This window comes from Zerene cesonia, chromosome 19, assembly GCF_012273895.1.
Source record: "Zerene cesonia ecotype Mississippi chromosome 19, Zerene_cesonia_1.1, whole genome shotgun sequence".
In the NCBI taxonomy this organism is placed as follows: domain Eukaryota; kingdom Metazoa; phylum Arthropoda; class Insecta; order Lepidoptera; family Pieridae; genus Zerene; species Zerene cesonia.
Genome location: NC_052120.1, coordinates 2,275,455 through 2,302,845, shown reverse-complemented (window position 1 = coordinate 2,302,845; position 27,391 = coordinate 2,275,455). Strand labels below are relative to the sequence as shown.

General features: G+C 32.8%; 1 protein-coding gene across 1 annotated transcript; it reads left to right on the top strand.

Moving 5' to 3' along the window:
- Positions 1–9,767: 9,767 nt before the first annotated feature.
- Positions 9,768–25,415, top strand: LOC119834290. Its single transcript, XM_038358628.1, has 18 exons — positions 9,768–9,935; positions 10,981–11,090; positions 11,488–11,578; positions 11,747–11,932; positions 12,665–13,044; positions 13,438–13,506; positions 14,170–14,338; positions 14,571–14,750; positions 15,436–15,584; positions 18,329–18,470; positions 19,569–19,678; positions 20,107–20,197; positions 20,437–20,622; positions 21,098–21,474; positions 22,251–22,319; positions 23,588–23,756; positions 24,353–24,532; positions 25,255–25,415. The coding sequence occupies exons 1-18, from the start codon at positions 9,782–9,784 to the stop codon at positions 25,413–25,415; spliced, it is 2,973 nt and encodes a 990-aa protein (XP_038214556.1). The 5' UTR covers positions 9,768–9,781.
- Positions 25,416–27,391: the final 1,976 nt, after the last annotated feature.

Below are 27,391 nucleotides of genomic sequence, written 5' to 3'. Positions count from 1 at the left end.
CTGCACATGTGGATAACATCACCACTGCTTAAAACGGTAAAGGAAAACATCGTGAGGAAACCGGCATGTCCAAGAATCAAAAGTTCGACGACATGTGACATCTGCCAACCCGCACTTGGCCAGCGTGGTGGATTATGGCCTGAACCCTCATAGGAGGCCTGTGGCCCACCAGTGGGAACGTGTCCCATACACGTTCCCACTGGTGGGCCACAGGCCCTGATCATGATGAAGCTGCGTACAATAAATGGAAAGCTAATTTTCACGTTTTAAGATTATTGAATATTTTGTGAAAGATTTTATTGATTCTACAATGGTGACTCCAACTGAATTCTAATAAAGAAACAGTAAAATTTATAAGTTGAAGAAAAGTCAAAAGAAGAAGAAAAGTCAAAAAGAGGAAGATTTTGTATTTTTGTTTGTTTGATTGTGATGGATAACTCAAAAACTACTGGACCAGTTTTAAAAATTCTTTCACCATTAGAATGTTGGAACTTCGCTGTTGAGTGACAAAGGCTATATATGTACCACGGGCGAAGCCGGGGTGTTCGCTCCGGCTAATGATAAATATTCTAGGCATTTGACTTTCGTCCTTCGTCAATTTGTGATGGTACACTTAAATTGCAACAGAACACTAAAAAAATTTAACGTTAAATATTTGTGTTTTCAGTTTCATATCTCACTAGAGACTCGTCGTTGTCAAAACGCCCTTTCAAAGACCAACATACGATATACCTATCGTGGTAACGTGAATTAATAAACGATGTAGGTACATAATATCCTATATTATGATAATATTGATAAGGTCAGAATTAATAACACAGCAAAATTGTACAAATTATTTCATCGGCAATAAGATAACATTCCACGTTATTGTTTTAAATTAATGAGTGTTTTAAAAACATTGCAATGCGTTCTATATTATTAATAGTATTGTCTAGTTACCTAGCTTTTGTGACCTGCCAGACGAGTAAGATATTTTTCGTTAATTTTATTATTATTTTTTCATATAGGTACTATCGCTATGCTCATTGAGATTGATAGTTAAGGATTAGCTATACAAATAGTATGGACTACTACGGGTACTAGTAACTCTGTCAAATTCTTCATTCATCTTCAATTTTAGCTTTATTTGAAGTTAATTTTATAAACTGTTATGAAGTTAACTTCAATAACATACATCATTCCAGCACAGTGGCAATGCGGGCGTATAATATATCCAATCCAGCGCTGGATTGGTTATATTATTTCAGATCAAAAGTAGATCGCCAATCCTGTAATAAAACTGGAATGCATACATTTTTGGATGGAATCCATCGCAGGACTGGAATAATGTAAACCGGTCATTATGAGTTTCATTAAAAATAATATTTTACTTCAAGCCAATGCATACGAATTGTTTATTTTAGTATCAAATGTACGTTTGGTCGATCACACCAGTTACATCATAGAACTGATTCAAAAAACACTTGACCGTGCTCAGAAACACAACTGGCATGACTTGAAGGTACATGATGTAGAAATGGAAATAGAGTAAGTAGAAAAATTAGTAAGTAGTAACTCAAATACGTAGTAGTATAAATATTTAAAAATAGCATTTGTTACATTTTTCTGATATACTGGCCAATGGAATTTAATAAATTGACGACTTGATCAGGTGCGACTTTAATGAGTCATTTTATGTCGAACATCTTTTCAATTTACTTATAGTTATTGAACTATCTGATAGTTAACTATCTGTCCAGCTCGTTGTCAGAACCCTCAATTACGATACAATGTTATTACCAGTGAGGACGTGCTCAACACAACAGTAAAAGGCACTATACACTTCACAAATGGCTTCATAGTCTCCATGCAACACTTGGACCTGGTGCAGAGTTCCGTCCAGCAAGTGTGGCTGTACAACAGACAGACAAATATTACAAATTTGGAACTGCGAAGTACTCTCAGAATGCACGACGTCGCTCTTGGATTTGATGTAGATGCAGATTTAAATAGCGGAAAGTATCGCAAAACTGGAATTATTGTCTATCCGTTGATACAATTCGATTGTAGGGTAAGTTTAACTATACTAAGAGCTCCCTTTCGCACCCGCTCGGCCCGACAGCTTCTTTGAAAGTTCTCGAATATTTAACAGTAATTACCTTAATATATAGCGGACACAAATTCAATCAACCAAAAATCGTTAAAACCTTTTCAGACGTTTTTGAATCATATGTCGTGTAACTAACACAACTTTATTTTTTCATCTATATAGATACCAGCTACTAATAGACCTTATAAGGAAATTTGTATATTTAACCTAGTTCTGACATTTTGAAGGCGTCTTAGTTAACTTGCTTTATTTTTCATGCCTTTTTTGTTTTTTAGCTTATCAGAAATGTGTATACCGATGAACTATCTTCTAGCGTTACAGCCGCGCTTCCACTGACGAGAAACACTATGAAATTATTGCCTCAGGATGATATAACACAAGTTTTGAGCGTTTTGGTAAATTTGAACAATTACTTTTAGCATTAATTTAAATTCAAGTATGAAATATCCATTCGATATTAATATTACAAAGCGGTAAGCGTGAGTTGGGAGTTTGTTACGTTGTATGGGGTAATCTCTGGATCTACTGAATGGATCTGAAAAAATATTTTAGTCATGTGGCATGTGGTTATACATGTCCGATAGTAAAAACCAAGAACATAATTATTTATTGAATAAAACAAAAATCGTGCACATTTATGTCATGCATACATTTATTGCCGACTCTCAAAGTACTCTACAGTGGTTTATATAATAATAAATAATAAATTAATTTATTTCAGAATATCTCGTCCGTCCCATCTTTTACAAATGTAAAATAATTAATAACCATAAATAAAATAATAAAAACTTACACCAAATTACATTATTTAGCCACAATTGATAAATATGCTTTATATGAGCTACTCGTCATAATTCTATCAGCTAGACTAAGAACAATTTAATTCTACATTTGTCAACTCTGGCCATAAATGTTGCAGTTCTATGTCTCTGAATGGCATTAAAGGAGTTCACTTTAAATTTTATGTACACATCGGAAGTGCTACAAAATCTATCTAGTCCTATCAGATACCGGAAGATGTTTTTATATTCACTCTTATGCCATCAAATGCCTTTTTGGTATAATTAATCCAAACTTGACAAGTATAGAGGGACTGACTCTATGTTTATGAATTATTGTTTACTTACATACTGGGAATAAATTTTTTTTAGTTCCACTGGAACAGCACATTCTCAAGTGTCGAAACTTGGGCCAATACGTTTGCCCCCATTATTCTGGACTTGGCTAAAACGGAGCACCAAATACCTGACTATTGCTACAATTGTCCTGCTTAAATTAAAACGTCATTGCATGAAAATGTACAATTAAACCTATAATTGTTTATTTTTGTTTGATTTACACAAGTTCACCATCGAATAACCTGGTAAATACATTGTTGCAATAATGATTTTAATGTTAATGTAATAAAATATATTGTCGTAGGGCTAAAGTTTTAATAGAACTAATTAACAAATAGTACTTTTTACGGCATAAGTATTTATTTCTGGCTTTCTGATGGTGCCATAACTTATGGTCATGTAACTGTGATCACTCTATCAGATACACATATATACGCTCTTTATTACTCTACCTCTGACACAATCGGATAAAAATTTTGTGGAAATTGTAAAAAAGCCTTTATGAAATAATTCAACTATCTGTAGAAGTGGTTAGTTTGTGCGATATTATTTTATTGTTCGTTCATATTTAGATGCACTTTTTGTGCAAGTCGAGCATGCTTTGGCACGAATTGGGCTAGCACGCACCGGGGAATTACCACACCCCCACAGAAAATCGGCGTGAAATAATAGCATGCTATTGTGTTTCGTATGGTAAGTGGGGGAGCCAGAGGCCCATTTCCTTTTCTACACCCTTCCCAGTCCATTCCTTCTTTCCAGTCATAAATCTATTCCATTTTTTCCTTACCCCTAAAAATCGGGCAGCACATTCGCAAAGGTCTGAAGCTCTGCGAATGTTCCTGGGCGGTGGTGATCACTTACCATCAGACGAATCACCAGCTCAGTTGCCCGCTGAAAAATAATGTAAAAAATAACCTTATTCATCGATGTCAATTGTTTTTATGGTATTTTATTTTTCTTTTACTTTTCTTTCTTTGTGTACAATAAAGATTAATATTTTATTTTAAGAGATCGCGGCTACCGCCGGGGTAAATAGTGATCATGGGCCTAGATCTAGTGACCATTTTTAACACGCTTTTACCTATACGTTGGTGGTATGGTATGTAACTGACTCATTTAGACTCGATTTTGACCTACTCTAAACCGACAGATTAAATACGAACTGACATGACAATTTATCAAGGATCAGTGACAACACAATAATTTTATGAGTTCATATTAGTTTCCTGTTTGGGATCGCCAGGATTCAATAATTCATTCATTTTATCACTCAAGCGTGTGTTACAGTTTTTTAACTTAGTGGTTTGCTTGCAAAAAAATCTTGAGTTCCTGCAAGTTTTATATGTCTACCGTTCATTATTATTATTGCCGGCCAAGGGCATTTGCGATTGATTATTACTTTGTATTTATCTCTTATCGATTTAAATATAATAAATACCTGAATGCGTTATCATGAATAATTTAGCAATTTTTTTTGTAATGAACACTTTGCGTAATATACTAATGTTTGAAGAATATCCGAACAAAGATGTTAAAATTGTTGGGTGCCTTTTTCTTTGTTTTCGTATGTTGTGAAATTTGTCAAGCGTGGAGTAAGTATATTGTAATGTGTATGTAATTCTAAAGTTATTTCAAGATACCGATAAAAATGCAAATTAATACAAATAAAATAATAGTAAACGAGTATTTCGCAAACAGACAAGATATTCAAATTTATTTAGCCTATCATGTAATAGCCAAAATTCATAAATTCTAATTTCCCTATCTTCTCTGCTCATACATTAAATGTGTAATTGTAACCTGTATTCTTACTAATTGTAAAATGTATTACGTTTAATGTTTTCAGATCAGCGCGCTTGTCTCGTGGATCATGTTGGCTACATTGAAAAAATATTACAGGAAACTATGTATGAAATTGAGAAGAATGTGAAGTTTTGCAATCTGAAAGCGAACGATTTTAATTATACGTTAAAGTAAGCTTCTCCTGAATGGCACACGTTACCATTGATATATGTAAGAGCAACTTCATCAGCCTCGACGAGGCTTGAGGTTCGCCATATGGTAAGCGATCACCACCGTCTATGAGAACTTGTGGAGCCTCTGCAAATGCGTTGCCCGCTTATAAGGTATAAGGGTTGACGACACGATTTGAGAAATGAAGTGGGATGGGCGAGGAAAAGGATTCTAGCATATTCAACCATATTCCATAATACTGAACTGTATTACAGAAAATCGTACATCATATTATAAAATAGCTAAAGCTTGAATTTAGCATAATAAAAACATTACAGTTTAATTTACATCTAGATTCAGTTACCTTCTACGATATGGACTATGGATATAGCAGGTGTATTACTCTTATGATTTACTGGTCGATTTGATCAATCTATGCTCACTGCCCTGTAGGTAAAACCATTTGTGATGAGTCATTGCAGGGAATCATACATGGGAAATTTCTTCGAGTATTTTGGACAAACACACAGCCAAATAAAATGGGCGTGTGAACGTACACGGCCAGCGAAGGAATAGTTAAAAAGAACATACAAATTTGAAGTAGTGTATTTAATTACCCTTCCAGCGATCAGATGTACTCCTTCCGCGTATCAGGGCTGGCACAGTTCAAGAATAGTTTTCTCATATCCATAGAAAGCATGGACGTAAATGCTATTTCTACAATAATCGGAAGGAGAAATGTAGTCGCTACTAACGTAACGGAGTACGAAGCGTTGGTCCGAGCATCGATAAACTTCCGCGTGCCAAGAATTGGTTTCGATGTTATTGTTGATGTGGGGGATAAAGGCTCACAGCATTACACTGCAGTCTTTCAATTCGACTCAATCACCTTTCCGTTATTGGTAAGTTACTAGAGATTCACAATGATCATAGCTCGTTGTTTTGAATGAGATTTGAGGTCATGACAAATATTTTTGCGTGCTGGTTTTTTTCCAGTACAGCTGATGGGACTAGTTAATGAACTTTTAAAATATTTAATTTGAAGTCTAAAACTTTTACCTAATGCTAAATGCAATAAATGCTTCAAAAATAATGTTCAGACACAGTTAAAACAGATATACCAGCTATTCATTTAAGTAAATAATAAACGGCAATAGAATTTTAAATATTTGCAAATCATGTCTTTATATTTTTATGCGAGAAATTTTATAAGGTTATTAAGCAAAATAGTAGTTTGACAGACTATTACAACGATAATATTAAATAGTTCTCTGTATTGAAGATGTGGTGTATTATGTAATCTATATAATTATAGACATTTAATATAATTTACGCCATTATTTCTTGAATCAATTGCCATTCATAAAAAATTAAATCACTTAGTAAGTTCCATTTATTTATTTTTTAACTGTACAAATTACATACAATTACATATAATTGCATGTAGTGGTAAATGAAGGATATAAAACCATTGTAATAAATAAATAAAATTATATTATTACTTCTTTGTGTGCGTGTTATTATGTTGATGGATTATATTAATCATTCACAGGATATTTGACCATCGAATGTAATAAAAAAGAAGAATAATTTTAATATCAGTGCCTTTAAATAGCTGTTAGAAGAAATTTATGAATGAAATGTTAAATTTCTAAAGTTAACGTATAAAAACACACATCCTTACACCTAGACATTTATTAATGCAATGCGATATGTTTTTTTCTAGATCCTTAAAAAAATAAATACAAATGAAACGGAAGTGAGTACGACTTCCGCTGGTCAGTCATCACGTAACCAAAGGATGCAGTTTGTCCCAAACACAAATGTATCCCAAGTGCTGTCGAGACACGTATGTTATGACAAATATAGATAATTCATTTACATTGTTAGTATAAATTAGTTAGTTAGTGATTTAATACAATTTCATAGAAAGCCGTAATTTCTAGGATTTCGACGACTGGATTCGTCGTCCAGATTCTTGAAAAACTTTTTCTTAATATTTCATATTAAGCAGTTTCAGCTCTCATTTTCGCTATCTATAACATGTCTAAAAAAATATGATCCGTATGTCACTCTCATTCAGGAGGAGTCATTAAATTTTATTTAACCTTATTTATAATTCCGGGTATGTATGAGAAAAGTCTGATTTGTTGTGTAAATTCTAGAGTCTTGAATACGCAATAGGTACTATGAAGTTCTTAAAGTAAAGATGGTATGGTCAATGTTTGGACACAATGCATTATATTGCAGTAGCCAAGCCAAGATAATATAAACTATTATGTTGTAAATAAATTAATATAAAAGAAATTATCAAGTTTCACGCAGAAATCAGATGAGTTTTCAGAATTTATGTAAACTTTTTAAGTGATATTTTGTGCGGACTTCATGGTCTCCTGCGTGGTGTGTGCTCAATGGAACTTATAGTTCGATACGCAGACTACGTAAAAATTAATAAATGAACGAAATGAAGTACAAGAAAATTGTTGGTCTATAACCGTTTGTTTACATCCTTAGATTCGCGCAGCTGGCATATAACGAGTAATAACTCACTAATAAGCGCTTTATGTCTATGAAAATAATAAGTGCACTGCGCGTGAAGTTGGTAAAGTTCGCCGCGAAGCTTACACATAGAATTTTAAGAATTAATCTAACAGTAAAAAATGCTTTAGAGATTATATGATTATTTTTATGTAATCAGAGTTTAAAAAATTATACTTTAAATTGAGTACACCTACAATCTACCTCTAAAATCTGTGACATCTTCTTGAAAAAACAAAAAAAAAAAAATTAACATTTATATTACATTTCAGATTCATGGGTACCACATGGACGGTTCTTTTACCACATGGGCTAGAGAAATAATCGTGCCAATTCTACAGAAACTTGTTGATACAAAGCTTGGTTTTCCAGAAATACGCTTCGATGGCTGTTAATAAATCAACGGTTATAAATAAAAACATGAAAAAAAAGAAATAATGTTTATTTAATACCAAAAATCTTTATATACTATTAATAAAAAGGTGAACTCATAACTAATCAGTGTGGTGCTAAAAATAGTAGTATATAGCGCAGCGCTGATTTTCATCTTTTTTCCTCCTTAATGCACTACGAATTGAGAATCTCCTGTTGTTTTAACGTCTATTGAAAATAAGCACAGCAATAAATATTGTTACTAAAAATGATTTTAGACTCGTTTGATAGAATCAACTAAATTATCTCCCTTGCTCTTTTACATTAAGAGTGATCTAACGATCCGAATCAGAATAATAAGATAAACCCACGAAATTATTGCAATTTCACTGATTCTTGATAAGAGTACAAAGTTTGATTTAAATTTGTCCCTTTATATTTTGTTAAAATTGAGTCTTATGGAGTCGGTTACATACAAACAGATAATTTCTACAAATGGATTGCATTTGAATACAAGTTTAAATTGGAAAGGGATGAAGAAAGGATTGTCGAGAGGAAAGAAGGAAAGGACTGTGAAGTGTAAGGAAAGGGATATGATCACCGAACGAAACTCAGTAGTAGAATTTCACACTGGTTTTCTAAAATAATAATAACAAAATGAGATACTTAATAAAAGTATGTTAAAGATTCATGGTAGTGAATGTTTTTTACGATGACGATTGGGATTTACTGATGAACGTTATTATTATCTGGAAAAATATTTATAGAAACAATGAATATGAATAATGCTACTTTATATGACTTAAACTTATAATTGATACAGATTTTCTTCTTTTAATTACCTATAGTAAACATAATATTGTTTACGCGATAATTATTACATATTTTATTCATCTTAATATCCATATTATAATTTCTTAGAAATATATATTAAATGGAAGATCCTGTAATCATTTCCATTGCAATATATATGGCCTTGAATACATAAAATACAATAAATAATTCATCGAACTAAGTGTAATTTGATAAAACAGTAAAAAATTGAACAATAAAAATTGAAATGTCTGTTTGAGTTTTTAAAATAACAAATTTTAAATTTCGTATGCTATTTATACGCGGTGCATATGCCAAAATAACATTTTTTTATGAGTATTCGTTGCTGTTTTATGGTCGAGCATGCTTCGGCATGAATTGGACCAGGTCGCACCGGGGAAGTACTAAACTCCCACAGAAAACCGTGAAATGGTAGCATGCTATTGTATTTCGTACGGTTCCTTTTCCTCACCCAACCACGTCCATTCCTTCTTTCTTGTCGTCAATCCTTTCCTTATACCTTTTTCCTTAAAGCGGGTAGCGCATTCGCAGGGGAATGTTCATGGGCGGTGGTGATCGCTTACCAATAGGCGAACCACCAACTCAGCTCGTTTATAGCATAAAAAAATCTTTTCTTTTTTTTTCTTATTGATAACTTGTTTATTAAAGTAATTATGAACAAGAATTTAATAGTAGTTTATAATTGTAAGTATATGTATATTGATACATATACTTAAATTATTTAATTGCGAGACGTTACTGTAATTAATTAGTAGAAAGTCAACTTGCTTGAATTAAAACAGTAACATCAATATTGCGATAATATATCGACACTATACAGGAAATTTGTTATTTCACACAATACAAAGTCATTTAGTTTGAATAGTGCTTCAAAATGGCATGGTCGTTGATATTTGTCGTGGCAATAATTTTGATCACGTTGTGCTTTTATACGACACATTCTAGAGCAGGTCGGCTCATGTCCAAACTTCCCGGTCCAAAAGGATGGCCTATTGTAGGAACTGCGTTTCAGTTTCTCGCATCCCCTGGTATGTATATATTCCCATTGCTTCAATTAAGTTCATTTTTATGAAGAATGTCTTTACATGTGCAATTTTGCATACTTTAATACTATTTTAACAGCCTAATAATGAAAGTCCAAATTAAAAACCGAATAATACTAGAATTACTCCAATCGTATGAAGTTTGAAACCAATAAATTCAAAATCTAGTGTACAGTCCTTTTAATTAGTAACAATTATAATTAGCATTTGTTTTAAATAATATATGATAAGAATGCATAATTAAATTACATACTTATATGAGCATACGATAATGTGCTCGTGACTCAACTATGGGTTTTATGTTCAAAAGCAGTAGTTAGTATTAGCTCGAAAACTGATAAGATAGAATAAAATTAGTTTTATGCATTCTTTGTTTTCAGAAATCTTTACCTGCTAATTTCTTTAATCTATTCTATTCTAAAACTCAGGTATTTAAATAAAAATTAGACATAAAATCAATCGTAATAAAGTGATCAAATAACACGAATTCGATTGAAGTAAGAATCGCTGTGTCAACGAAAATCGACAAAAAGTGTTAATTAAGTATACGTTATTAGCATTAAACGTTTTACAAAGGCAAAAGCCATCTCCCTTTTTCATCGACCATGGAGGCGCCCAGATTCAAGGCAACGCCATATCACAGATAACATAATACTATGCTCTTGTTATGGTAAACGTTCCATGCAGCCGAACGAAACGGTTCGACTCGACTCATCAATCGAACCGCTTGGACCTGTATAGTTTCTTAAGTCTGTGTTTCCCAAGGAGCACAATCTTGAGGTCTTTCAGAGGAGTCTTTCAGTCCTTTTAGGGAAGCCTGCTCCATCTTAGACTACATCTCAAAATCAGGCGAGATCGTGGTCAAACGCTGCCGAATCGAATAAAAATCCGCCAGTAGTTTTGCTAGCATAAGATACAGAGTAGATTATTTATTCAAATAGAAGCCACAGTTGTACACAACGCTCAAATATTATCGAAAATAAATATAAATTTTACACACTATATAATAATAATAACAAAATTATTTTAGAGGTGGTATTCATAAAATTACGCGAAGACTACAAAAAATTTAAGAGTCTAACAAGCTATTACTCCTTTGGCTTTGGGTTTGTCAACATATATGACCCAGAAGATATCGAGGTTCGTATTTTTTATCATCTTATAAGGTATTTATTCATCGAATTTTTAATGAAGGTTCTTTCGTTTTTATTATCACTTAATTATTTGAACGTTTCACGTAAATTGACCGACGTTAGAAGGTAGGACAAGCGTTAGCAAAGTTGTTGTTAACCTCTAAAAGTAAGCGTTTGTAAAAATGGAAACATTTTGAAGCGTATGCCACTTTCTCCTGCATATGTTCTCGAATGGCCGCAGCACTTGGCCGTGCTCTGCCTTAATTAGCCTACTCTTATGTATGTTCTAAGATACATTAAGTATCGTTTCTCCTAATCTAAACCGAAGATATTAAATGATTGCTTTAATTTGAGAGAATTGAAATTAATTACATTTTTTTATAAAAAAATCTACTCTTTTTCAGATACTACTCTCCGCTAGTCGCTTTAACTACAAATTTATACCGTATACATTTTTTCGATCATGGCTTGGAGAAGGTCTTCTTGTCAGTAATGGTAAGAATAAGTAAATAATCTACACTCATACGTTATTTTATAATACATTTTGGACATCTGTGCGAAGAATGTTTTTATCATGTAATATATGTATTATATATTTATACATGAAATAACTACAATAATTATTATTTTGTAGCTGCATTATATTGTATAAAATAATTTCAGGGTCAAAATGGCATCAGAGAAGAAAGCTTCTAACCTCAGCATTTCATTTCAATATATTGAAGAAATATGCAAGTTCGTTTGTCGAATACACTGAAAATTTATTAAATAAGATTGAAACTCAAACGAGCAACGAACGAACCGACGTCGTACCATTATTGTCCAATGCTACATTACGGATTATGTGTCGTAAGCGCTTTTAGGTTATCCACTCAATATGGTAGGATAATGAAGTACGAAGCGTTGCCTATAATTTTTTTATAAATATTCTCTTAATACATGACAGGATAATTAATTAAAATTCACGCACGCTTCGGCACGAATTGGGCCAGCTCGCACCGGGGAAGTACCACACCCCCACAGAAGACCGGCGTGAAATAGCATTCTGCTGTGTATCGTTCGGTGAGTGGGGGAGCCGGAGGCCCATATCCTTTTCCTTCCCTTTCCCAGTCCTTTCCTTTATTCCTCTCGCCAATCCTTTCTTAATCCCTTCCCAATTTAAAGTCGGCGCAATCCATTTGTAGAGGCGTAAGGTCTGTAATCGACTTTACGCCTCTACAAATGTTCATGGGCGGTGGTAGCGCTTATAAAAAAAAAAAAAAATGCTACATCTATCTCAGTAGTAAAGTAATGAACTGTTCATTTTAAATATTACATTAATTATATTATACTAGCTTATAGGAAAAGACTGGCAGTCTTGGGGTTATCCCACATATTTCCCGTTACCGTGGGTTATTCGGGATAAAAAATGCCCTTTGTCCTTCAGTGGTTTAGACGTGTAGACAAATAGAAAAACAAAATTACTTTCACATTTATAATATTATCTAATAAATACACATAATTATAATCTTCATCGATAAAAGTTATTATATAATTAATGTAAATGAAAAAAGAAATAATAAGAAAATGACCATCTTCCAGAAACGGCTATGGGCATTTCTATGGACCAAGTAGCTGAATCAGAAAAGAAAAAATATTTTGAGGCCATATACACGGTTGGAGAATGCATAGTCCGAAGGTTGTGCAGAATTTGGTATTATTCTAGCTTTGTGTATAATCGTACTGACCTTGGTAAAGCTGAAGCCAAAGCGCTAGTTAATTTACATGCGTTTACCAATAGAGTGATACGAGAGAGAAAGACATATCTTGAAGACAAAAATGAATTAGGAATATCAGAAAGTGACGAGAATACTAGTACTAAAGGAAGATTGGCAATGTTAGATTTATTACTTCAATGTGAAAAAGAAGGGAGCATTGATCTAAATGGTATACGGGAAGAAGTTGATACTTTTATGTTTGAGGTAAGACATTTTTTATAGAAATATTTAGAATTTTAGCAGAAATTATAATATAATTTGTTTAATGTAAAATTTGGTCTCAAGGCTTATGCTTAATCACGAATCAGGCCAGCAAGCCAGAAGGAACCACTCTTCTACAGAAGATAAACGTGAAATTGGAGCATTTTACTCTGTTCTGTTCGGTGAGTGGGGGAGCGAAGGCCCGGAGGCCCCTTATTCCCGGCGTCAATCTTTTTATTACACATTTCCCTTAAAGTGGACAACGCATTTGCAGCGGCTTTCTGCCTGCAAATTTTCAGGACGGAGGTGATCTCTCACGATTTGTCGAACCACCAGCTTAGTTTTCAGGTATGACATTAAAAACATTGTGGATCACACATGTATTTTGTTTTACAGGGCCACGATACAACTGCGATGGCACTATCCTTCTTTGTGATGAGAATTGCAAATGAACCCGAGATTCAGGTAAATTTGAAGTTTTTGGTGCATTAAACTAGAAATAACAAGCGAGGTGATAGAAGTAAAATACACAGACATGCAATATCATGGTAAATTAAGATTTCATACCAGCATGGAAGTATTCAGTTATAGTCTATTATGAGCATAAGTCTGTATATATAATTATATGTTATAATATTATCACACTAATATTATAAATGTGAAAGTTGGTTTGTTTGGATGTTTTCCGTCACTCACACTGAAACTGAAGGGATTTTAATGAAATCAGGTATACAGACAGGATATGAGCTGTTTTAGGTGGTAGGATACTATATATGCCCATTAAATGCTCCCTTGAAAAAAAAAGGAATCTTGATATCCAGACGGAGCCGGGACAAGCGTTTAGTAAATTATAAAACAAAGTACCCAGCCGCGTCTGTCTATCTGTTCGTGATTAACTCAAAAATTATCGGAAGGGTTTTCTTACTACAACAGCTGCATCAACTAGAAACTAATTCCCGAAAAAGTAAACACAGACACACACACAAAACAACACAAAAACACAAACACACACATAAATAAATAAATATATGGAGAATTTCACAGAAGAGCTAGCAAGAATGCTGAATGTTATAATTGTATCTATATTAAAAAGATTTAACACAATAAATAATTGCATATTAATTACAGGAAAATATGTACGAAGAATTAAAAACTATATTTCAAGGCTCCGACCGACTGCCCACAATGGATGACCTGAATGATATGAAATACTTGGAGTGTTGTATTAAGGAATCCCTTAGGCTATACCCTAGTGTTCCGTTTATTGCTAGATATTTAAAAGAGGATGTGGTTTTAAGTAAGTGATTTCAATATTTTCTGACTTGCTTGATTTATCAGTGCTATAGGTGGTGACTGGTGCATAAGAATTAAAAATTCGATAATATGTTATATATTTAGCAACCAGCACTGCAGCATAGTGGATTATGGCCATTATAAGCTCGCATTGGGAATAAATATGATTTCTAATATATACGTCATAACGATATGTTCCTTCAAATATTATCACAATTATTTAAATATTTTTTCAGGTGGCTACACTGTCCCAAAAGGCGTTGGCTGTCACATTCATATATATGACCTTCATCATAATGAGGACATATATCCGGAACCTGAGAAATTTATCCCGGAAAGATTCCTTCCGGAGAATGTGCTGAAACGTCACCGTTATGCTTTCATACCATTCAGCGCTGGCCCGCGAAATTGTATAGGTAATTAAAAATGTAATTCCCATCCTTTGCTCTATGACTCTGCTAAACATTGAAGTTCCGAAAAAAAATCTCTCAAACGGTCTCCCCGTTGAATGGAAAGGAAACTATATATATTTAATTTATTAGTCACTTAAAATGGCACTTACAATTTATTAAATTTGCAAGAAAATGATCAAATACTATCCACGGCATCTTTAAGTTTTCAATTTGTTTAAGACACTAGGTTACTAAATAGATAATAAAAGTGTACACATTTCTGCTCAATTATTTAATTCTCTTCCCTATTACTACAATAGGAAGGATGCGATACAAAGATTGTAAAACCATCAACTCTTCGTTTCGGACTCTTCGTTTTCTATCAAGCTACATCGATCTGCTAAGTCAATATTTGTCTATTATAATAAGGCTACAAGGCAACTAACCGAGAAAAACAATGTAAACAAACTAATGACAAAAATAAATGTTCCTAACTTCTGTACCTCTACCATGAAACACGCATCGATAAGACTTGACGAGCCACGAGCGACTGCAAGAAATATTGTATTGGAATGTTAAGGATAGAATATTCCCTCACTATTGCAATGTTACTCAGTAACGGGCTGATTGTTTACATTTTTATATCTCGTCCTATTTTGTTGGCGTTATTAATTGTATGCTTTTATGATAATGATTCTCCGTTTTACAGGACAAAAGTTCGCTTTCTTAGAAATGAAGACTGTGATATCAGGTTTACTAAGAAAGTTTAAAATAGAACCCGTGACAAAAACAGACGAGGTTGTGCTTACTGCTGACGTGGTTCTTAGAAGCACACATCCTTTATATGTAAAATTTCGTAATAGAAAATAAACGAATTTAGATCTGGATAACGTTTTAATTATTAATAAAGTTAATCTCCCTATAACAATTTCGAACGAAAATTTTCATATTTATAAAAATCTTAAGCTTCATAAAAATATAATAATAAGTTCATTAAATGCAAAACTTTAAAAGCTTTTTATTTTCTTACAGCGGCAATCTTTGACCGATGTTCATCAAACATAATCGTGTTAAATTATTCCCGACTATTTTATTCTTTAGTTTTATAGCACTAAATGCTTATCAATATAAAAAAAAAATTGAAGGATAAATCTATCGCTATTGCGAGTGGCCAAAACTGAGGGTCTAGTTTAAAAACCCGCCTCGTAATCGTTGTTTTCTATTCTTTGGTTTTTTTCAACAGAAAAAAACTCGACCTTCTAATACTCCCACGATTTTTCGTCAAGGGTTCAAAAATTATGTATGAAAGTAGACGAGCATTGATTAAATAAAACCAAGATTGATCCTATCCTACTAATGTTATAAATGTTATTTAATGTTATATAATGTTATTAATTGTTAAAAGTTTGTGAGGATAGATGGGTGTGTATGTGTATGTATGCTTTTTACTCTTTCACGCAAAAACTACTAAACCGATTGCAATGAGATTTGGTACGTAGCTGGATAACTGGAACTTTAGAAGAGAACATAGGCAATTTTTATCTCGATATTCCTACGGTATATAGACTTACGCGTTAGAAACCGCGGCGCGAAGTTAGTTCTGTTATAATCATCAGATATCTGTATATGATAATATCACATATCTATCCTTATAGAAATAAGGTCATAACACACGTGTTTTATAACGGTTCTAATACTATTCATTGTGAAGGTATTTATGCGATTCCATATTACGTTAAAATGATAAAATATATTTCTTTGCTATACTGTATTAATAAGATTACACTATATTGAAAATAATGTACTTTTACTTATATATTGTGCGTTTTTATTGGTTGAACGTTGGTTTTGTTGCTATGGTTGAACTCAAAAAAGCGTTTTTTTATACATAACTATAGGTCCCCCAGCTTCACACGTGACAGGTTTTTTCTCTCCATAAGAACCTTCTTGTGCTTTAACAAAAACAAAGAAAAATCAAGGCGAAATGGAAATGGGAACAAGGGCCGTTGTCACGTTATATGCTAATAATACATTTGGAGATTCATTTTTATTTATATAGATGATAATATTATCAATATAAAATCCAACATTTCGTTTCTTGATTTTTTGTTTTATTGCTTAAATGCTGTGTAAAAGATATTAGTACTGGAGAAACAGAAAAGTATAAATATTAAATCATTGGAAAAAGAAAGATCCATAAGTTAATTCCATCATAAGCATGTATTACATATTTGAAACACGTTTATATAAATATAACAAGTTTGTATTTTTCTCAAGCTTTGTCTCAATAATGTATTGATTATAGACCTACTTGGTATATGATATCAGATATAGATACAGAAATCTGAAATTTAATCCCACTGTGTGTTTATTCTTATTAGAATAATAAGAATAAATTATTTATTCATCCACATAACATTTTATATGTGGCTTCAATTCTTGAACCAATAACTTAAAACTTCTTCTAAAATATCTTTAAATAAATAAAAAGAATCTACATAGTATGTGGACCATACAGTCGATTCTAAAGACAAAAATAAAAATATAACAGTATAGTGTTTTTATACATGGGAGTCGAGCACACTTGGGCCACACGAATTGGGCCAGCTCGCACCGGGGAAGTATGAAACCCCCACAGAACACCGGGGTCACATAGTACCATGGGTTTCGCACGGTGAGTGGGTGAGCCGGTGGCCCGTTTCCTCTTCCTCATCCCATACCCTGCTAAAAAGCAGGCAGCACATTCGCATAGGCGAATCACCAGCTCAAAGTATTGTTCATCATCATCAGCCCATACATGTTCCCACTGCTGGGACACAGACCTCCTATGAGGGTTCAGGCCATAATCCACCACGCTGGCCAAGTGCGGGTTGGCAGATGTCACATGTCATCGAACTTTTGATTCTTGGACATGCCGGGTTCCTCACGATGTTTCCCTTCACCGTTTTAAGCAGTGGTGATGTTATCCACATTTGCAGATAAATTGAAAAATCAATTTATTTCCTTCACGCTCGCCCGGTCTCGAACCCCGACTTATCGATTGTGAAGTCCGAGGTACTCACCACTGAGCCACCACTGCTTCAAAGTATTGTTAAAGAGAATCAATCAAAAGCGAAATATTAAGTAACTAGTCAGTAATCTTTAAAATTATATGAAAATATCTTTATAGATTTTACATAGGTAAACACAATTTTTTCACTCTCGGTAGTGGTAGCGTGATGTAGAACAGAAAACATATTCATAAATTTATTCATATTACGTCTCAAACGTTGTTTTAGGCACTTACGCTTCTTATTCTATCTCCGGGCTTCCCTCCGCCTCGACTATATAAATTTTCGTCACTCTAATGTCTTATTCATTAACCGTTAAACTATGTAACTGCTTAGCTTATCGATCAATATCAATATTTCAATTATCCGAATACGTTTAAATACAAACGTGAATCAAGAAGAAGAAAGAGAAGGTACAGTGCATGTCACGCGTGCAGTTAATACGACGTATAATGACTATAGTTAATTTTTTTCTCCAATCGACTAATTAAACTCCTTTATATCAATTATATGTGTTTAGTCATTACGGCGCAAGCGCGCGCTTAACGCGTGAATATGATTTATCTTTTATTAGCTATCTTTTTAGTGGTCGTTTACGACAGAATTCGCTACAAAACGAGTATATTTAGACAAATACCAGGACCTCGCTCATGGCCCTTAATAGGGAATACATGGAGTTTCATATCCACACCAGGTAAATATGAAATAACATATTTATTATTGTTTATTACCTTTAGTTATTTTTGTATTAAAGTATAGATATATTTTCATTTTTATTATAGGTATTTATGATAAACAATACACGTTTTTAAGTAAAATTTGATTTGAAATTTTAAAAAGGACATCGTAATTTTAACTATCTTTCTAAAAAAAAAAGTTTGTTGTAATTTGCCCGAAATTGAAACTGGATTGGTACCGGGACATAGACGACTTTCTTGTAGAAAATAATTATTTAATAAGCAAATATTTTTAAGCCTTCTGCGAAATGATACTAATAAAAAAAATGGCTTAATTTGCTTTATGTGGAATGGGAATATATCATATCAATTAAATTATTGATTATAATACTATTTATAAGGTAAGTCATATTTTATAGAAAATGAATTCGACAACAGTACCTAATGAAACAGTGGATGAAGCCTATGGAAGAGATGGATAACGTGATATTAGTTTAATCTTGTCAAACTTCTAGTCAATCTTGTAAGGGGAGTTTATTCGAAGTTTAACAGTTCGAACTGCAATTATTAAAATTGTGGAACTTGTTAACAGCAACTGGGGCACATAAAAGCAATATTTTTCCACATATAAATAAATATCGACAGTTATCATACGAAAATTAAAATTCCTCCTTTCAGTTCTCTCTATGTATTTAGCCTAAGCTAATTACGTACAATGTGCTCCTTAAATAGGTTCATAGCTTTTTCTCAAATATTTTTATAAGGAGTCACACTTTTAAACTGGTAACTATAAACACGTAGTAAATAGGGTCAAATAATTAATTCATAAATAAATAGTTCATTTGTTTATCCACTATGTAAGATAACAGTTATTACAATATAAACATTAGCTAGAACTTCCGTCATCTCCACATTTCATTTATGGAACTTCTAGGAGTAAGATACCAGATTAAAAAACTAAGAAGATTAAAGTATAAGCAAATTTCTAAAAGGCATTTCGTATTAATTTAAGCAACCGTAAAATTAAACAAATTGCATCCTGACCTGTTTCAATGCAGGCGAAGCATTCCTGTACGAGTTGCATGCTGTATGATGTTTTGACCCCTTTATTTCAGACCAATTATTTCCACACCTGCGTTATATTCATCGAACATACGGCAACTTCAGTCAAGTACATTCCATTAATTACCATGCTGTTAATTTGTACAATCCAGAAGATCTCGAGGTATGATGGCAATATATTTACATTGTATGTTTGTTCTTCATTAACTGTACATTATTTAAAAGGTCGTAAACATGATAATTATCAACAAAATCAATTTGTTTTTTTTGACTACAACAAATAGTTTGACGAGATAACGACTAAAATTCAGACCAGTAATTTAATAGTACTTATCAATATAATAATTAGTATAACGTACCCACATTAGTTTAGTGATCTGGTAATTTTGCCTTTAAAGACACACAAACACAATTAAATCAGTCGACTTGATAAACTCCTGTTTATGTAGTCGGTTGATTTTCGGAAAATAACTTATGTTATATCAACAACTGCAAGACTTTAATTCCCTCCTTCTTCGCCCTGTCTTTCTTGACAATCAATTCAAACTTTAAAGATAATATAATAACAATGTCATATAACGCTTATTTCAGAAAATTCTCTCTTCAACCACATACAATGAAAAACGCAGACCTTATACGTTTATTAAGTCCTGGCTCGGAGAAGGTCTACTCACTAGCAATGGTAACGTTTTTTTTTATCGAAAAGTGAGGATGGAGCGTAAACTATAAAAAAGAGACTATAAATTATCAAATTTTAAATAAAAAGAGTAAGCAAAATAATTTATTTCACACGAGTTTAGTTAGTCCGCTAGTGTCTTTAAAAACGCTTAAATCTTCAGATTTTACATAGCATTTCAGAAGAGAATGGTAGAATAAAGACTGCTTCATAGATCTTTTTTAATTTTCTTTCATACATTCAAGGTGAAAAATGGCATCAGCGCAGAAAACTTTTAACTTCTGCTTTTCATTTCAACATTCTGAAGAAATACGCAATGATATTCACCGAACAAACTGAGAGATTCCTCGCCGTGATTGAGGACGAATTAGACAAAGATAAAACTGATATAGTTCCATTGATTACCAACGCAACACTTCATATAATGTGTGGTAATTACTATTCCAAATAATTTAAACATAAAATATAGTATAATTACGAAGCCTTGTCTAGACAACAATGACTAGTTTTGTATATTTAATTTTTTATTTATGATATGGGTCATCTGATGGTAAGTGACCACTGAACATTTGCAGTGGCCTTACACTTATGCAAATGGATTGTCAACTTTGTAAGAAAGTGAATATTGGGATCACACTTATCTTCCTTTATCGGTGTGTGGTCCCCGGTGCTAGTTGACCCAAGTCGTGCCGAAGTGTACTCGGAACCCACAGGAACGTATATTTATAAAGCTTAGGCCATTCATCTTTTTGAGTTATTCAGCTAAATAAACTATATACTCCTTTAAAAGGTTTCCTCTTGTAGATATTGGTTGTTTGTTGGTTTTTTTATTTATTCGAAAAATTAGATGATGCTCTTACACAATATAGCGTTATCAGAGTATAAAATATATGGTAAATTTTACAGAAACCGCAATGGGTACCTCAATAACGTCAACCATAAAATCGGTTGTGAATAAATATTTCCAAGCAAGTAACGACTACATATACTGCGTTGTACAACGCATGTGTCGCATTTGGCTTTACTTCGACTACGTTTTCATTTTCACGAAAATGTTCTGGGACCAAAGGAGAGCAGTAGCAGAGTTACATAAATTTACAACAAAAATAATAGAAGAAAGAAAAGCTTCGAAGCAAGAATGTATTTTTACGGATTTAGATGATGATGTAGGCATGAACAAAAAGGGTAAACTTCCGATGTTAGATCTGCTTTTAGAGAAAGAGAAAAAGGGCGAAATTGACTTGCGAGGTGTAAGAGAAGAAGTGGATACGTTTATGTTTGAGGTAAAAAGATGCAATTTTTTTATATATCCGATTTGATCCCCTTAATCGAGCAAGGCTATATAAGGTAGATATATAAGGATATATAAAACCATGAACGACGTTACATGAAACCGCGCGGCACAGCTAGTGCAATGTTATATGAAATTGAGGAATTTGCGTTTATTATATTGTATTTAGTACCTTATGGTATAAAAAATGTTAGTAAAGTAATTCAAATAAGAGGTATCAACAATGAAGATTCCTCGGCTGTGTGTGTAGCACTTAGGAAACGTAACGTAAAAACGTAGGGTCCTGTGTTCGATATCGATTCATTCAAATAAACATAGGTCACAGAAAACCTACATGACCGTTAAGAAAGTTGATCAGTGAAATGGAAAGATTATAGATTATTGGAACATACCTAATTATATTTTATGTGGGAGTCGAGGATGCTTCTGAACGAATTGGGCTAGCCCGCACCGGGGAAGTACCACATCCCTGTTTGAGTATTTCGTATGGTAAGTGGGAGTGTTAAAGGCCCGTTTCCTTTTCCTAACCCCTCCCCATCCAATCCTTCTTTCAAGTCGTCAATCCTTTTCTTATCCGTTTCTTTTTAAAAGCAGGTAGCGCATTTGCAGAGATACTATACTAATGTTACGATACTCCACGAATGTTCATGGGCGGCGGTGATCGCTTTCCATCAGGCGAGCCACCAGCTCAGTTGCACACATGTGGCAAAAAAAATGGAATCTCTAAAAGATATTAAATAACATTAAACATTTAATTTTTCATTTCAGGGTCACGACACAACAGCAAGGGCACTAACTTTTTTCATAATGAGTATAGCAAATGAATCAAGAGTGCAAGTAAGTAAAAATGTTTTTATTTATTAACTAGCGGTCGCTCCAGCTTCGTCCTTTTCTACTTTTAGACCTTTATTACTCAAAGAAGTTGCAATTTTCTTATAATGAAAGAATTTTTTAAATCGGTTCAGTAGTTTTTGCGTCAATACTGTCTAATCATTACAAAATACTATATATTATTTAGTTACAATGTATTTGGAAGCAGTTAATTTTAAAACTTATTATTAAAACGATATACGTCAAGGTTAATTTTTTTAACATTCTAACTAATTAGAATACAATAGAATAAAAAGTAGTTATATTTATTTAAATTAATAGAATTGTCTTTTTTGGGATATTCAGAATTCTTTTTAAATTATTCAAGGAGTTATCATTAGTGTGTATGTGTATTTGTGTTTATTGTTAGTTTTTTTTTAATTAATTTGTGATGTGTTGGGGTTTTCTGTATCAAAATTAGTTAGCAAATTTTAATAGTTATTTTATGTGTTAATGACTTTTGTAATAATATTAATCTATTCATAAATTTTTTATCTATCTATATTATCACAAATGTTGTGGGTTTTTTCTTTGTTTCTTTGATTTTTATTTGTTAAGTACTAGAGCTGAGGCGGTGATAACTAATTTATTTCTGTATTTTGAAGATTTCTAGGCGAAGTCCAATAGGCAGATAACTAAATATGTGAGTTACAAAACGTCAAATAACTACTACATATATCAAAGACTGAATTTTTTTTATGGTCACCAATTTATTTAAACAAATCCCAATCCGGGTACCAATCCAACGAACTTAAAAAGTCTCAAGGTGGTCATCCCAACTTAGTTAATGGAATTGATTTAAAACTACGGTTATAAAAAAATACTAAAAATAAAAAGTAGCATACGAACATGTAAGGATTCGAATGATCTTTGTGTGTGTATGTGTATGTGAATGTGATAGTTTGCGTAGGTATATATGTGAAAATTATTTTGCGTGATAGAGTGCATGTGTATATTAGACTTTCTTTAAATTATTGAGCCAATTAAATTTTCAGTCTTTTGGGAACTATGCTTTAGCAGCCAGTCAGTAACTTCCTTTTTGCATGTACTATGCGAATGATTATAAATAGGCAGAATTTTATTAATATCATTATATAATGAAGGAGCAAAAAACCGATTAAATTTTTAGAGTATACATAATTACATATATTTATTTCACAAATTCTGTCTTTACGCCTTTTAATAATATGTTGAGACCATGAGGTTACTACAGTTAAAACTAAATTAAATTGCAGGAGAAAATATACGAAGAGATGGAGAACATTTTTGGTGACTCTGACCGTTCCGCAACAATGGAAGACCTGAACAGCATGAAGTATTTAGAATGTTGTATAAAGGAGTCACTTCGACTGTACCCCAGCGTGCCTTTTATTGCTAGAAATGTACCAAAAGACACTGTTTTAAGTGAGTACATTACTTACCAGACGTATTTAATTAAACGCCATCATGTACCAAAATATTCCTTATCCTTTCAAATAATTAAAAGTTTTCTTATACCAAAATATCCCTTGTCGTAGGCCCTTATCCTTTTCATCACCCTTTCCTTTTATGACCTAACCTTTTAAAAGCGAGTGACGCACTAGCAGATGTTCAAGGGAGGTAATATACTGAAAAATGAAACAATTTACGTTCTAACTAAGTTTTGGGATATGCATATACCTTCGATAAATTAAAACTATTTTCGAACTTTGAAATAACACTACACTCGCGCCCAATGCGCAATGATATAAAAATGTAATTGACGTTTGGATAAGATAGCAATATTAAAACGTTTCGACTCGACGACATGTATCTGCCAACCCTCACTTGGCCATAGGTGGATGCTATAAACCCTCATGGGATGTCTGCGTCCCTGCAGCAAGAACATATATGGCCTGCCTATGAAATCATCATTATAGATGATTTAAACGTTAATTACAACTTTACAATTATTTTATTTTAACTATCTTATAAAAAGTTTGTATTTTTTTATTATAAAGCCTAATATCACTACATTGCAGGTGGCTACACGATCCCGGCAAACACAATCTGCCACATCTTCGTGTTTGACCTGCACCGGAGGGCTGATATATATCCCGAGCCCGAGAAGTTCGTGCCCGAAAGGTTTCTGCCAGAAAATGCCCACAAAAGACATCCCTTTGCGTACCTACCGTTTAGCGCTGGGCCCAGGAATTGTATAGGTAATACTATGTTATTTACTACTATTACTACTATGTTACTATTTATTTGCGAATATATATACCTATATACAATGAATGCAGGTAGTTATTATAATATTGTGCCAGAAACCACAACGATTATTTAGTTGGTATGCAAGTAGGACAATAAAATTTAAAATTATTGTATACTAGCTGTGCCCCGCGGTTTTACCCGCGTAAGTCCGTATCCCGTAGGAATATCGGAATAAAAAGTTGCCTATATGTTATTCCAGTTATCCAGCTGTCTACGTACCAAATTTCATGGCAATTGGTTCAGTAGTTTTTACGTGAAAGAGTAACAAACATCCATACATCCATACAAACTTTCGCATTTATAATATTAATAGGATTAAACATTTCTCTGTGATTAAGTAAAAAAAGACAATTTAAGAAAGAAAGAAAGAAATATTTATTCATCTCCACATGAAAAAAATAAAAACAATACAATTAATACACATAACAAAATGAAATAAAGAAAAACTTAAGAAGACATAAAGTGGAGCCAATGTAACTTAATGGAGATGTTATCCGAGATTTTAAAACCGTCAAAATGTATTTAATTAAAATTGTGACAATGGGTGACTTGACACGTGGCATTAATTTTTTATTCATGAGTCGCGGCATAGACAATTTAAAAAAAGTTATTTATATAGGCTCTGATCAATCATTATTGAATAATTTGTTTTATTTTTACACGTTTTTAGGTCAACGTTTCGCGATGTTGGAAATGAAAACAATGGTCTCAGGTTTAATTAGAAAATATCGTTTAGAAGCAGTTACAAGAGCAGAGGACCTCGTGTTTACAGTGGATTTGGTTTTGAGAACAAACCATCCTATATACGTTAAATTCCATAAAAGAACATAGATTGTAATATATATAGTTAATAATGGTTTTTTTTATACCAATACCAGCTAAAGGGCAGGCGATGCACCTGATGGTAAGTGATCACCGCCGCCCATAAGCAATCACAATGTTGGGCATTGCGATTGATTTGCCAGCCTTTTAACACAAATAAGTACAAATTATATAAAAAAATTCCGCATCCATTTCGGCACCTGTCCTAGTCCATTCCATAACTCTCCTAATCAATCCTCTCCATATCCCTCTTAAAAGCGGGTAAATTGTTTACAGGGTGTTACTTCTGCATTAAGTTCATGAACGATGGTAATCACTTACCAGGCGAATCATCATCGGTTGACCGCTAAAAATAAAATGCTTTTTAATATATCTAAATTATTATTTTATTTTATTTATTTATAAAATAAATTTATAATAGTACAATATAGTTTTAGTCAAATAGATATAAATTTTTGATTTTAAGTCATATATCAGCTTTAGTGTATTTAAATAAAGTAGAATAAAGAATATTTTAATAACACCATAAGTTGTACATTATTTTGGAAATTATTTAATACAGTTTTATTTTATTTAGATCAACCGGCGGCCTCCAGCATTTACACATGATTTCAACTTACTTTTCAAAGAGCTCATTTCATAATTACTTACATTTTTGTTTGTTTTTTTTTATTAATTATTGACAATTTCATTACATCCATTTTTTTAATTAAACTAGTGGCACGCCCCAGCTACACCCGTGTTCCGAGTCCCATAGGCTACATATATAGCCTATGGGACTAGGGAATCACGTACATATGGCCACTGGTGGAGGAATTTTTGAAATCAGTCCAGCAGTTCCTGAGATTGGGACGTTCATTTAAAAACTCTTCAGCCTTATATTTTTATGTATTTTAAAGTAAATTTAAATGGAACATTTAACATAGAACCGGTAGAGTGAACCTGACTTGTAATGGATAATAATGGTTTTAATGTAAGCCGCAGCCGTTGTAGTTATGATAGTTTATTGTTACGCGATTTCTCTGGCTAGGACTAGTTGTAACAAAGGCGTTTGCTTACAATTATTTATAACTAGGCTAAACGAGATTTCATTTTGCTTACTTACTTTCTAAATCCATACTAAACATCATCCAGCATATACCTGCTTATTATTTTATATTATCATATTTTAGGTTAATGAAAATTATATTACTTTTCAACCAGAAAATCTATAGATAATTTTCAAACATTCAATGAAAATCACCGTGATGTAATCAACATTTTTAACAATTATCACAAAATAAACTACATATATTGATTTTGAAACTATTCTTATCTTTTCTTCACGCCACATGAAGAAATATTTATCCTACGAACAAACATTGTTGTCTAATCTTCTATTGGTATTACTTTGCAATGACGTTATTTTTAAAGACGAATAATGCTTGTTTTCGGCTTACGCATCTTCCGAGCCCATAACATCTGAAAACAATACAATAAATGTCCATTTATCACAGTCATACACAGTATATATACAGGCATAGCATTTGCACTTTAGTGATATATATAAAGTTATATAAATAATAGTTACAACTCAAGGACCGCGTAACGGGTTTTAATCACTTTTAGTATGTTGAATAAGTTGATCCTTACCACACTGAATAACTAACAAAAAAAAAACAAAGACCGGCGTTGAGGCGAGCAGCTAGTAAATAATAAGATGCTATTTATGCGAAGCATGTAAAATTTGGATTAAATCATTTCCTATGTAATATGGTTTCATAGTCATTTCAGTTTCAGTCATTCATAAAATGGCAGTGTAAGTTCAGAATATAAATCGTCTAGAAATTAATCAATAATTACCAAGAAGATATATATAATATATGTATATAATGAAGGTGAATGTTTCGAATTTACTCGGGATAAACATTATTGGCATATTTACATGACCAGTAATGAAGATAAATAAGAAATTGGTGATATTTTGATTTAGCAATTGCAATTTG